The 14,177-nt window shown below is 48.3% G+C and overlaps 1 protein-coding gene across 5 annotated transcripts in view; it reads right to left on the bottom strand.

The window, feature by feature from the left end:
- Positions 1–14,177, bottom strand: part of TANGO6 (transport and golgi organization 6 homolog) — a 47,854-nt gene that overhangs the window by 25,886 nt on the left and 7,791 nt on the right. For all 5 annotated transcript variants that reach the window (XM_035118906.3, XM_035118908.3, XM_060276026.2 and 2 more), the window contains exons 6-12: positions 13,824–13,989; positions 12,972–13,054; positions 9,794–9,906; positions 8,566–8,742; positions 4,850–4,976; positions 2,328–2,522; positions 477–614 (exon numbers count right to left, since the gene is read on the bottom strand). In XM_035118906.3, coding sequence (XP_034974797.3) covers positions 477–614; positions 2,328–2,522; positions 4,850–4,976; positions 8,566–8,742; positions 9,794–9,906; positions 12,972–13,054; positions 13,824–13,989 — 999 coding nt within the window. The remainder of the gene's footprint in view (positions 1–476; positions 615–2,327; positions 2,523–4,849; positions 4,977–8,565; positions 8,743–9,793; positions 9,907–12,971; positions 13,055–13,823; positions 13,990–14,177) is intronic.

The raw sequence follows: 14,177 nt of genomic DNA, 5'->3' as shown, positions 1-14,177 counted from the left end.
TTGCTCACCTCCATCGCTGATGCCAGTGACAGCTCTAGCCATCTCACCCTCACCAGAAGCGCTCTTCTCCTCCCACCCTGCCAAGGTCACATCCAGGAGCAGAACTTGCTGCATTCCGCCCCTTCCTCATGGAAAGAGAGTGCTTGCTCCAAAGGCACAAAGCACCTGACATGGGAGAAGTACTGCATCAGGCTCACTGTTCTCAGGTGGGGCCAGCTCTTTCTCAAACTGCCTTGAAAGGCTGGGTACTGGGTGGGCATCTGCTATGTGAGCTGTAATCTATGCCCACATTAGGCTCCAGCCAGCACTGTTGCCTCTCCCAATGAAGAAAGCTGCAGGATGGCCACACCATGTGCCCTAAGCGTGTCTGACTCCTTGCTGTGGCTACACATACACATCTCTGTCACAGAGATGACAGCAAGGGCACAAGAGCGAACCAGCCCTGATCCCCCCCTGACCGTGCCCCACAGTCTCACCTGCACTGCCCCTCCTAGTATGGCAGCCACCAGTCCCATAGCCATGCTCAGTGTCTGGGCCTCCACAGTGCTACCCCCCGAGCTGCAAGTGAGACTTGCACAGGCCCGCTGCAGAGTTGTTGCCACGAATTCCACAACCTAGAGAGAGAGAGAAGCAAAGAGAGATTATCATGTCATTCGGCTGAAAGACTGCCAAGACCTCAAAGACACACTGTACATCTATCTCAACAAACTCTCCAGAGTGTAACCAGGAGCAATCAAAATTAAGGACTCTTATCCTGAGGTTATTACTCAAGAGTATTCTGGGGCATTCCAGCTACACTCCATCACTGACAACCTCAGGCCACTTCTCAGGCCACTGGGTTTCCGCAAGGAACTACAATATCAACAGCTCCCATCCTTGCCAAGGACCAGAAATTCTCCTTCTGCTGATATCAGCCTGGATTTCCCCCTTGACTATGGAAACAGTACCAGCAGTTTGGGTCTATCTTAATAAAGGTATTGCTCATCTGTGGGTTTTGAAACGATGTGCAGTAACGACTTGGAACCCCAGAGAGTAGGTTTAAAGTGCAGCAAGGTAAGACTCTCTAGACATGCAAACAGCCATATAGCAGAATGCAACTCACAAAGGCTTATTGTCAGGGATGGGGAGATCCTCCAAATGTTGTTGGACTACAACCCTGCTCCCCCATCATCCGTGACCAATGGCCATGCTGGTTGGTGCTGCTGGATCAATAAGCTAGGAAGCTGCTTTATGCCAAGTCAGACCAATGGTCCATTTAGCCCAGTATTGTCTACACTGACTGCCAGGGGTTCTCCAGGATTCTAGACTGGGTACATTCTCATCCCTATCTGGAAACATTGGGGATCAAAACCAGGATCTTCTTCCATTGAGCTATGTCCCTTCCCAGCAGCTACCCAGATGCTTCTGGGAAGCCTTCAAGCAGGGTGCGAAGGCATGGTTGTCCATCATTGTATGCACCTCCGAACATGAAGCTAGGCAGCCCTCTGGCAGGGAAGTCAAGGTCCCCTTGAATTTCTCTACCCTAAATAAAATAAAACCATCAGGGAGCCAACAGATCTCTCCTCTCTTTCTTAGGGCGGCAGCACGGCAAATTATTGTTAGTATTGGTTCTCTTTGGGCATTACACCCATCTCTTTTTCTGATCCCAGAACAGGCATTTTTAAGCCCAAGCAAATTCTCCCTGCCAGGTGTGTCTGGCACCAGGTGTATCTGGAGGGCAAAGAGGGAGGTGGCGGCGGGGAGTTTAGTAACTAAATCCATTAACCAGCCGCCTCCTGGGGAAAACAAACTCCTTTGGGTTTCCTTGACATGCTTGTCTTTTCAACAAACTGCCTAATTATCCAAGGAAAAGACAAAAGGAGGGAGGGAAGATTAGGTTTTGTGCACTCAACAAGTCTGTTTTTGTGGGAGACTATTGGATACTTTTGTTCTTTCTAGGTCACAGATGAAAACTTTGCACCCAAAGCAGCTTCTCTCACTTGACAGTTTTGCTCTCCCCCACCCCACCTGCCACCGCCAAATCTGACAACCAGGCATTTTGCGCAACCTCCTCAGCTCTCTGAGGCTTGAAATTAACACAGCCCTTCCCCCACCCCTTTCTACTGGCCACCTAGCCTAGTGAAACTGGTGCGGCACCTAAGGAAGGAGGAGGGGATCTGCTTCCGCTATGACCACCCAGGCTGCTCCCAAGAATCACTCAGCCTGGGGCCTCTAAAAAAACCTCTGCTGGCCCTGAAGTCACCACCAGTGGGTGATGTGGCAAACTCCCCTCCCAATTGCAGACTTCTTGTCCAATTGCAGCTCGGGAGACCAAGGCCTCAGCGAACCTGTGAGATGTCTGTGAACAGCGCATCCGAGATCCTCTCGCACATCATGCCAACCAACTGCAGCACCTGCAGCTGCCTCTCTTGCTGCTCAAGGCCAGGGCTGCAGCATTGCTCCAGGTCCAGAGGGCTGTTGCGGGAGGAGAGCGGGGCAGACTCCATTTTGGAAGCACCCTGCCCAGCCATGCGTGTCAGCTCCTGTCAGAGGGAGGGGGGCAGAATGGAAGAAGAAAAAACCCCAGGCATTTAATCAGAGGAATGCACATAGGAAAAGGCACATGCATATATTGCCTTGGCATGTCATTGCACTTTGGCCAGCACATCGCTGGTCAATGGGAAAGGAGAAGATCTACAAGGAAGCAGAGGCTTAATTTGTTCTATGAAGACAACTTTCTTCTTTTTCTTAGGTAGACAAGTTGCTTTGGGAAGAGATTTCCGAGGTGCATATGCATGTATATATGAAAATGACAGCAGCATGCATGGTTGGGATCCTTCATCTGTGACAAAAAGCTAACTAGCAAATCCCCTGCTTCATCCCACAGTCATATCACAGTTCATTGAAAGATATTGCAGAAAAGGCCTTAGGAACTTTATACTGAGTCAGACCATCTAGCTCATTATTGTCTACACTTACTGACAGTGTTTCTCCAGTTGCAGACTTCGGTCTTATCTAGCCCTACCTGGAGATGCCAGGAAATGAGCCTAAGACCTTCTGCATGCAAAGCAGGTGCTCTACCACTTAGCCCTTCCTTGTGTCTTGCAGAGGCACGAACAGGTCTAGGACACAGACAGCAGCTGAGGCAGCAGCTTTAGGAATGATTCTAAGCTATTTACCTGCATTTTTACATGCTTTTTATAGAGCAGTGGGGCATACTATGAATTATTAAGTAAATATTGTTGAATAGTAAACACAGAGGAGGGCTGGATAGACACCCACCCACAAACAGGAAGCCCCCCCTCCCCCTGGAGAGAGATTATTCACATCTGTGAAACCCACAATTACACTTCAAAGATTCTCCTGTTGTCAAAACAGCCCCAGAAGGAACAGCAGTTAACCCTTTCCCACATTGACACTGCTGGCCTCTTTTGCAGACATGGTCCTCTGTGCAGGAGGCAGATACAAAAAACCCTGCCATTAGCATCCATCTGTAGCACTGCAATATTTGTACCAGCAAAACTTCACTCTCAGGAGTATGCACATACATTAACCAGCTGCTTTCATTCAAAAGGGGCTCCAGCGAATTTCCAGAGCATCTTTCTTCCCAACTACAGTATATGCCCCACACAAAATGACTAGAGCCATTCCTTGCTTTTTTGCATTTCAAAAGAACCTCACAATAAAGGAAGTTCACAACATTCAACAAACAGGCCAAACCTCACATGCTTTGCATCTCCATCACTGACTCATCATTCACCAAAGACTGCCTCTCACAGAGCTGATGCCTGACCCTCATTTTGCCTCTTGCATCCCTGAAAGTATCTTTGAAGGTTTGGTGTTTGGAGTGGGAGAGCAATCACTCTGCATTAGTTAAATAGAGACTAGAGGAGGAGTTGAGGAACCCACTTTAAGTTACAGGGGTTGTTTTCTTTTTTACAAACTTCTTAGTTTCTTCTCTAGTGTTGCCTGCCTAAAGCTGGGGGATGGCCCTTAAAACCACAGATGGGCTGATGGTGCAGCAAAGCTCAGTGGTGCAGCATCTGCTTTGCATGCAGAAGGTTCCAGGCTCAGTCCCTGGCATCTCCAGGTAGGACTAGGAGAAACTTCCTGCTTGAAACCCTGGAGAACTGCTGTCTATTAGTGTAGCCCAGAGGTTTTCAACCTTTTTGGGTCCACGGCTCCCTTGACCAACTACATTCTTTCTGTGGCACCCCTCTGGGGCTCAGGAGCCCAGTTATGTCACCCCTTGCCTGCGGACCGGGCAGACCCTCACCACTTTTTGAACACCCTCCTTTGTGGAGTGTTCCCTCAACCTCCTCTCTTCTCCCTTCTCCTTGAGAGTCCTCTGGACTGCTGCCCCTAGTCTCTGAGCAGTTCCCCATGCCCCAAAGAGAGGTGCCTCCTCACATTACCCCACAGGGGCCTGGGAAAGCACCCCTTGGCCAGCCCCAGAGGCACTATTCGCCTGGGGGGCTTATAGCCAGGGCTGCTGCAACAAACAGCTGTGCAAGCCTTTGGGAGCCAGAGATGGGATAGGACATCAGAGGAGGGAGGGAAGGAAAGAGGCACAGAGGCCACTGTTGGCTGGAGCACCCCTGGCCATCATTCAAGGCATCCCAGGGTGCCATGGCACACTGGCTGAAAACCAGTGTAGCCACTACTGAGCTAGATGGGCCAGTAGTCTGAGTATAAGAAAGCTTCCTATGTCCCTATGTTCAAGCAGAGAAGGATCTTCCCCATCACCTGTGGTTACCTGATATATATTTTTAACCTGGAAGAAAGACTACTGAACCCCCTGCAAACACACTATTAAACAGCCAGAAGCAACTGCCAAGATGAAGCAGCCCAAATGCCAGGAGGCCCCTACCTTTAGGCAACAGAGGAAGAAGTCTCCGGCTAAGCCACTGCTCTGGCAGTGAGAGAGCAGCTCCACCAGCTGCTCCAGCTGCCATTGCTCAGAGGACACCTTCTGGTAGAGAGCCTCGTCTTCATCGCTGTGAAACAAGAGGCAAAAATTTCACAAAGGGGAGTCACAGCTCTCCTGGCAGCAACTCTGAACATCTTACATTCCTCTTCCAACTTTCTGCAAGTGACCTCAGGCTAGCTCCTTAACAGAGGGAGGATCTTTTGAGCCACCAAGAACAGGCAGCTGTGTTGCCAATCAACAATCTTCAGAAGCACTTGAACAGCTCTACAGCAGCCTTCCCCAACCTGGTGTCCTCCTGATGTTTGGACTACAACTCCCATCAGCCCCAGCCAGGACGGCCATGGCAGGAGTTGCAGACCAACAACATGTGGAGGGCACCATATCCTGAGGTAATGTTTCACACTGCAAAGCCAAGAGTCCAGCAGTCTGCCTGGGAAGTTGATCTGAGAGGGTAGCCACCCAAAAGCATGCCTGCTCTCCCTCATTGTGTGCAGGAAGATCACAGGCCTGTTGACAGCAATGCTCTGGAGCAATGCTCTAACAGCATGCCATGTGAGCTATTTACTGGGAGAGGTTTTCCACTCCCCGCTACCTTGGTTAACAGGATTAGGTTTTGTGCTTTGACTAGCACAAGAGGCCCAAGTTTCCTCAGAGAAGTTTGTGGGGCTAAATACACGAACATTGGGTTTTGCTGCCAGGTGTTTTTTGTTTTTGGTGTTGTTGGCCATCCTGGAAGTTTTTAAAATGGAAGGATGGCACTCGTGTTTTGAAATATAAACATGGCATGGCAGAATGGCTAAGAAGAACTTCACCAGCCTTGCCCTTCCAGATGTATTAGACTACAGCTGCCATCATCCTCAGCTCAGCCAATATGGCCATATGATGTTGGGGCTCATGAGAGTTACAGCCCAAAACATCTGGAGGGCACCAGGTTAAGGAAGGCTAGGCTAAGAGATAAGGAAATTCCTCATCTGAATCTTGCCTCTGCCATACACCACTCTCTTTCTCTCTCTGTCTCAGTCACACATCTGCAACAGGGGGATAATCACACTAGCCTGCTTTACCCGGGCTGCTGTTAGGATCACAATGAGGTGATTTAGGTGAAGTATTTTACACACATGAATGGCAAACTCATGGAAAGCAAGAGTGGAGGCTCAACTCTGCAAGTCAACTCACACTGCAAGCCCAACATTCAAGAGAAGGCAGAGGCAACTCTTTGGCAACAGACTAAATCAGCAGAGGCTTGTGGCACTTTAAAAGGCTAGCAAATAAGGCACAAGTGTTCATGGACTGGAGATGTATGAATAGCTACGGTATCTTCAGTTGGCAGGTAGGGGTGTCAGGGGTGGGGGGGATGAATGTGAACTGGACACCAAATGGCTAAGAAATATAAAAATTCCAGTCTGTAACAATTATGTGCAAAGTGAAGTTACCATTACATCAGTAATTGGTGAAAACACCACCACCATAACATTATGAAGTAAATTAGCACCTTCAACGAGACAGGAAACCACCATCTAACACAGGAATGGTTGCAAAAAGACAAAACAAAAATAACCCCAGGTTATAAAACACAGTGCCCATACACGGGCTTGTGAGCGGGAAAATCTGACACTGAAATTGGTTGAACAAGAAGGAAAAAGGGGAGAGCTTGCACTGCACACTTGGGAGGCCAGAGTGCACCTTCACCCTCTGATTCTCAAGGGTTTGATTCAGGGTGCTGTGGGAGCTGGAGTGGGCCCCTTCAGCTCACTCACATATGCTGGGGTGAGGTAAGGGAGCAACTTTGACATTCTGTTCTCAGCACAGAGCAGCAATAGAGATCTGGCAGTAAATGTCTCCCCCGACCCACCTGAGTAGCACTGCTGCACTGAGTAGCAGCATGGCCTAGGCTGTTAAACTAGACTCCAAAAACAGGGTCCCCCTTCTCTCCTGTTAGGGCTGCCATATGTCCTCTTTTTCCAGGACACACCCTCTTTTTCATGGGTAGTGTCGTCATAGTGATCCATAGTTAAAAGTAGAAGTTGGCAAATGTGTCCTTTTTTGCTCTTCAAAATATGGCAGCCCTACCTGCAGCCTGCCATTAGTATACTGGGAGTGTTTACCATCAGTGCATGCAGCAGTCATTGGGGGTTCTTGGGCTGAGAATTTGAGCCTTCGCTTCTGTTCATTTGCTGACTCCTCAGAGCCAGCCCTCCCTCCAGCCCCTGGGGCTGACTGCTTTGTGGTTTTCAGTTTCAGTTACCTGAGCCTCTGGCAAGGAAAACTTTGGAAGTCCAAGATAAGGCCCACAAGAGCTCCAGACTCCCTTCTCCTTCCTTCCGGCATATCACTCCCCAGTGCTTGGGGCTTTACACTGTTTCATCACTTCATCATTACATCAGCACTCATTCACACAGAAATGAGAACACCAGAAGAGCTTAGCTACTGAATCAGGCCAAAGGGGGCTATCTGGTCCAGTGCCTGGTTCTTACAGGGCCAACCAGATGCCTCAGTGGGAAGCCCAAAAGCAGGACCTGAGCACAGCAACACTTGTGCCACTTGTGATTCCCAGCAACTGGTAATTCAGAAGTAGACTGTCTCTAAAAGCAGAGGGAGAACGTAGCCACTGTTAGCCCTATTCCTTTGTGACCCTTCTACAAATTGGCATGTGCATACACACAACTGCTCTTAAAGACACATAAGTGAAGCAACACCTCCATATGTCCTGTTACTTGCTCAAAAAGCCAGACAGAAGCACTCACTCCACTTCACAGTCTGCAACCACTTATACATGAATGCAGGTGACATGAGTCTGCCCAGCCTCAAGAAAAGCTGTGGCCCTCTTCCCCCAGCATGCCACCTGTGCCAACGAGCCTGAAGCTTCACAAACACCTAATCTGAAAGATTCACATTTCCGTTAATTTTTTTTTGGGAAATGATATATAATGAACTGAAAAAGGTTTCTAAGTACACTTTTCCCAAAAAACCAGAAGCATTTTTGTTAGGAATTATGGGACAAGAGATCACAAAGGAGGACTATACACTATTTTTGTATGCGACAACTGCGGCTAGGACATTGTTAGCCCAAAAATGGAAAACTCATGACTTACCGACGATTGAAGAGTGGCAGACAAAAATGATAGATTATGCGGAGCTAGCGAGACTGACTAGCAGGATCCGGAACCAGGGGGAAGCAAGGTTCCAAAGAGACTGGAGTAAATTTGTGGACTATATGGAAAAGAACTGTAGAAGTTTAAAGACACTTGCAGGACTGAAATAAATCCTACGAATTGACTTTAAATGGGAGGTATAAAGGAACTGCGAGATAAGAACTGAATAGAAAACCAAATGAGGGGAGGGAGGGAAGTCAAGCTCGGCAGAGCATTGAGAATGAGAGATTTGGAAAGAATTGTTAAAAAGAATGATGTATGTGTTGTATTGTTTTTTAATGTTTGTTTGTTTTGTTTATTGTTTTATATGTGCTTTAATTGGAAAATCTAATAAAATGCTTTTTTTAAAAAAGAAAAAGAAAGAAAGATTCACATTTCCAGAAAGGTATTTTAAGGTGGTGGAGTTTGCCACAAGGCTCCATCTCCTTTACTTTGAGAAGACCACCCCAGAACAACATCAGCCTGCAGCCACACAGGACTGGAAAACCACATGCCGTTTCTCACCTGATAGCTTCTCTGATGGTGACTACAGCACCCCCTTCACTGCCTGCCTGAAACTGACAGAGCGGATGGAGCAGGTGGGTGGCTCCTCCAAGCCTTGCAAGTCCTTCCAGGATGGATAGTGCAATTTGCCTCTCGCATTTCTCCAAGAACCATAACAGGATCTCTTGGCATGGAGTGCTACAAGGAAGGAAATGTGGCAATGAGTGACTGCCAGGCAGTCCAAGGGAGAACAAGAATATGCCAATCTGTACCTGGCAGGGTTGAAGAGAAAGGGCAGGTGAACCTGGAAGGCAGTGGACTTCTCCATTGCTAGAATGGGCTAGACTAGAGGAGTCTTCTCTCACTGCTCTAAACTGCTGCATCTAGGCCGCATCAGGGAATCCCAGACCTTAAAGGAAGCTGATTTAGGCCATACCTTTCCTTAACATGAGGCCCATGTATCCCAGGAGAAGGGATCCTCAGGCCTGGGGGTTGAATGCAGTTCTCCACGCCTATGTATCTGACCCTCAATACTCTCCCTAGGGCACATCTCAGTGGTCATTTCACATAGGCCAGGCATGATTTTGCCTTGCTGGAATGTGTCTTTAAATTCTGATAATGCCTCCTGCGTGCCAAGATAGAGGATAGAGAAGATTGTGCAAGAGTGTGCAGAAACAAACCTACTGTAACATTTACATTCATTGCTCCACACACTTTTGCCATTGGTCATGCCCACCACTGGCCTGTGGAAGATTCCCCAAAGGGAACACAACCCTTGGCCAGGAGGAGGTTCTCCACCACTGCTGTACCCCTTGCAAGATTTCCCTAAGCATTTGCCCTTGCACCATTAAGAAGTGCTGGGCTCATCATGCACGTTCCAAGCTGCAGCTGCCAACATTTAAATCCCATTTCCTGGACAAGTCCTGAAGATGCCTCTCTCTCATGAGAAGCAGCATCCAACTCCCTTGGATATGATCTGCCTAACTGCATCCCCAGCTTGTGCCAGCATCAACTCCTTAGAGCAGGAAGTCTGGTCTCCAGGTACTGCTATGCAGCACAAAACACTGTCTCGTTGTCTGTGAATAGAAAGCAAGCCACACATACACACACAAAGCAGCAGCAGCAGCAGTAAGAGAGAGTCATCTGTCCCCATACGAGGGATGTTTCTCCCAAGATGCAGCGGGAGGAAATTTTTTGAAATCAGATGGTCTTTGACTGCAGAACCCTTCCTCCGAGCCACACACCTTACCGTAAGAAAGACACGTTCTGCTTGGTAAAACACCAGAGGGAGAAGATGGTTCCTAGCACAGGCTGCAAGGAATCCAATAGGAAAGCTGTGGGTTCATTGCCAACCACGTACACCTGAGATGAGAGAGGAAGCACCTTGGGATGAGTGGATGGAGAGAGACGGGAAGCACACACCTGCCTTGCCTGTGGACTATGACTCACAGAAACACAGAGCAGGGCTGGGCACAAGAATTGCCATCACCTTGAGAGGCACTGCTCTCTGCAAAAACCCTTGAGAAATGAACATAAAGGTTATAGATACAGAAATGGGCTTGGAAGTGCATGGGCAATGAGAGCTAACAGAGGTGTGATAAACCTGGACAAGCTAGGACCTATGCAGATTTCCATAACTGAAAGCTCATTTCTTTGCTCAGAATTCTGATGTATTTATCTAGAGCCATACCTTGAAAGTCAAATGGAATCCGTTCCAGAAGTCCGTTCGACTTCCAAAACGTTCAAAAACCAAATTGCGGCTTCTGATTGGCTGCAGGAAGCTCCTGCAGCCAATCAGAAGCTGCGGAACCCCTGTTGGACGTTCAGCTTCCCAAAAAATTTTCATAAACTGGAACAATCACTTCCGGGTTTGCGGTGTTCGGGAGCCAAAACATTTGCGCTCCAGGGCATTCGGGATCCAAGGTACGACTGTATTTGCCACAGCCTTGTGTAAAGGTGTCAGACTGCTCTGAGACTCTCTTTAGAACTACCATGGCCTGAAGGAAAGGCTGGGAACATCTGTGGCTGCCATCACCCCGACCACTAGCCATGCTGGCTGCTGGGAACTGGGAGTCCTACAGCATCTAGAGGGCTACTGGTTAGTCACATTGTCTTAGACCTTCATGGTATCCCTGGTCCAAGCACAATGGTGCCCTGCCCAGCACGCACACACGCGCACACACACACAAAAGGACCTCTGTGAGAAAGAGATTTCCTTTATAAAATATGGCCTATTATTTCCGCCTCAGCTAATCCCCCATGGAGCCACTCATCCTCAACGAGCATTATTTGTACTCGCTGCTTTCCTGCTAAAGGCCTGAGATGAGTTTCCCACTCTGGCATCAGATGACACTTGGGAGGCAAAGCCCCAGAAACACCTTCAAGCTCCAATCTGCCATCTTAATCTCCCCTCTGTCAGGGCTCTAGCACTCTGCCATTAGCAATGGACCCACCCTGCGCTCCCAGACATTTGCAGAAGTTACAGCGGCCACCGTGCAGCCTCTGGGACCCGTTCCTGCCTGCCAGCTCATTATAACAGATCATTACTGCCCAAGACGCTGTCGAGCAATCACAGTATTTAAGAGCTCAGACTGCCAAGGTGTCTGCCAAAGATCTCAGCGCTGCTGGCTTGTGGCTTGGCTCCCTGACGCATGGGATTGAGCTGCCCAAAACGTTGGAATCGGACCAAGGCAAAGCAAGCTGACCTCCAGGGAAAGAGAAAGATTGCTTTACCTGTCGTGTCCACACAACTGGCTAACCTGGATACAGCTGGAAGGCCATGCCACTCCAAGGCAGCACTGCACAAACTTCATCCAAGGCGGATCTAGGGGAATGCAACTGGTTCGGTCGCACTGGGCACTGAGCTTTTGGGGAGCCTCAGGAATGATGTCCAATTAAAGGCGAGAGGCCACCAAGGTCCTCCACTGACTACATCTATCCGTTTCATCAAGACTGAGGGATTTCTAGGCCCCTCTTCAAGAGCTGGAAATCAGGAGCTTGGTGGGGAGACATTCACCCTGCAGCATCGGCTGCAACATGGGCTTTAAAAGACAGGCAGACAGGCACTGGCCCCACTGGACACTGACAAGGCAAAGGGGCTCCAGTTACCTTCCCCCAGTGATCTCTGCTGATTTCCCCTGCCCAGGCCAGAGTGTGCAGAGCCACGAGGCAGTACAGTCGCTATTCGTTTCAGTGATTTCTGCTTGCATAGCAAGCCACTCGGTCAGATCCCTATCCATCTACTTTAGACTGCTGATTGTCCCATGCAGAAATTGCAGGTTCTGATGCAGGCTTGCCAGTTATTATATTGCTTGGCAGTGAATTGGAAAAACGAGCAAAAGATTATGCTTCCAAAGTGCTGGGCTAGCACCACCATATGAGAAGGGGAATTACTCCTAGTGGAGCAGAGCATGAAGGGCAAAGCGTAATGCACACACACACACACACACACACACACTGCGATTCTAAGCATGGATACTATGATGCAGAAGCATAACTGAAGTTAATTGCCACCAGTTCTAAAGCAAATGCACTTATAAACTGACCAGGTAAAAAGCATAGGTGAAACAAGAGACCTGCATTTGGCAGACCAGTTTGTACAGGGCACAGCACAGAGCAAGTCCTGGAAGAATATGGGGAAGAAGGGAAGCAAGATTGCTATGGGGCAGCAAGTCACCATCAGTGTTCAGGACTTGGAGGTGTGGGTGCTCTCAACAGCTAGGAAGCTAATATAACCGCCTCAGTTTTGGTTTTAGAAATACTCAAAATGGCAGCTCAAAGAAGATAATCTACTCCTTCAAGGTCTCCAGCTGCAGCTGATGCTTCTTTCCTTTGTCTCCAGGAGTTTAGCCACTGGGTGCAAGCACCTAATGTTACTCCTTGAGCACAATTAGGCATTCAGCCTTCCCTGCCCTGATGTTTCCCCAGGGAAGGGGCAGGAAACTGAAGAACCATCTGTTCTGGTGGTTCAATTGAAAAGAGAACTTCTTGAAAGGGTCGCTTTCCCTGCTTGCAATATTGAGTTTTAGCAAGGCATACAGGAAGCGAGGTTACATTACAGTGGTACCTCGGGTTAAGTACTTAATTGGTTCTGGGGTGCCATTCACACCCCGAAAAGTACTTAATCCGAGCAGCAATAGTGCACGTGCGTGAAGTGCCGATAGATCGCTTCTGTGCATGCACGCGCGGCAGAACCCGAAGTAAACACTTCCAGGTCAGCAGAGTACTTAAACCAGGCATCCCCAAACTTCGGCCCTCCAGATGTTTTGGACTACAATTCCCATCTTCCCCGACCACTGGACCTGTTAGCTAGGGATCATGGGAGTTGTAGGCCAAAACATCTGGAGGGCCGCAGTTTGGGGATGCCTGACTTAAACTGAAAGTACTCAAACCAAAGCATACTTAAACTGAGGTATGACTGTATATACCTTAAGCACGCTTTCCACACACTCACTGAGCTCCTCCTCTTTCACCAACACAGTCCCTGCCAGCAGCTCTTTCAGCGGTACTTCTGAAAAAAGCAAAGAATAATAAGATCATCAAAACAGGGGAGGCTGAGACTGCAGGCTGTGTCCAACTCCTCAAAAGCATTTTTGTGGGGTGGGAGCCTTCAAATATATCCGTTATTTATTTATTTATTATTTTTATTTTAAGACAGACTGCTCCCATGGATCGCTCACTATAATAATGCCAAAAGGTTAATTAACGATGGAGGATTTTTTTTAAAAAAAAACATAGTACAGAATAGCTGATGGGACCCCAGGGTATAGGGCAGTATGAAAAGTCAATAAATAAAAATAAATAAAAGTCTTTTGAAAGGCAGATCTCACCATAACCACTTTCAAAATTCTCCCCCTAGAGGACTGACCATGGGTCATTGTAGCCCTAAAAGGGCAACCCACCCCCTGTAATCGTGGTAGGGTGCTCAATGCATCATGCTATTATGGACTGCTCCATTTAATGCAACACAATAATGGCAATTGAATTAAACAGAATGGTCCATAAAATGCAGAATGAGTTACTTGGAGCTCTGCCCAGTTCGTAACAGGCTGCTAGGAGAGAGCCCGCTAGGCTTCTGTCACCGAGGAAATGAGATATCCAAGAATCACAGAGCAAATGATTCCAAGTAATGAAGACATTGAACAAAATAAGAAACCATTTTCGCAGCCTGCCTGAACCGATGATGCAGGACAGGTACAAAGAAGGCGACCTGCCCCTCTCACAGAGGCCGCCAGATTCCTTAGTCTGGTCCAGGTGGCTGAGAAGAAGGAAGCGGTTACCTGTCACATCATCTGAGCAGCGCAGGAGGGGCTCCAGTATGGGACGCAGCAGGTGCTTCTCTGCTTGCTGGGGGTGTTGTCTTGCCACGGTGAGGACAGTCATGGTGGCAACTTGCTGGAACTGACGGGCTGTCAGCTTATCCTGAATGAGGAACAGCTGCAGAACCTGGGAGAGAAATGGCACACAGACCATTTCTGCTGCTGCTGGGGGCTGCATTTGCACTGCTCTTCAGTGCCGTTTATTCCTCGGTCACTGATCCTTCGTTAAACAGTGTTTCTAAAACCATGCATGTGTTTCTCATTGTTAATAGGCCAATAAAAAGCAAATGCAAGTATGCCCTTTTTTTAGTAATA

Source organism: Zootoca vivipara, chromosome 6 (assembly GCF_965207765.1).
Source record: "Zootoca vivipara chromosome 6, rZooViv2.hap1.1, whole genome shotgun sequence".
Taxonomy (NCBI): domain Eukaryota; kingdom Metazoa; phylum Chordata; class Lepidosauria; order Squamata; family Lacertidae; genus Zootoca; species Zootoca vivipara.
Note: the sequence above shows the minus strand (reverse complement) of the source record. Positions and strands in the feature narration are given on the sequence as shown.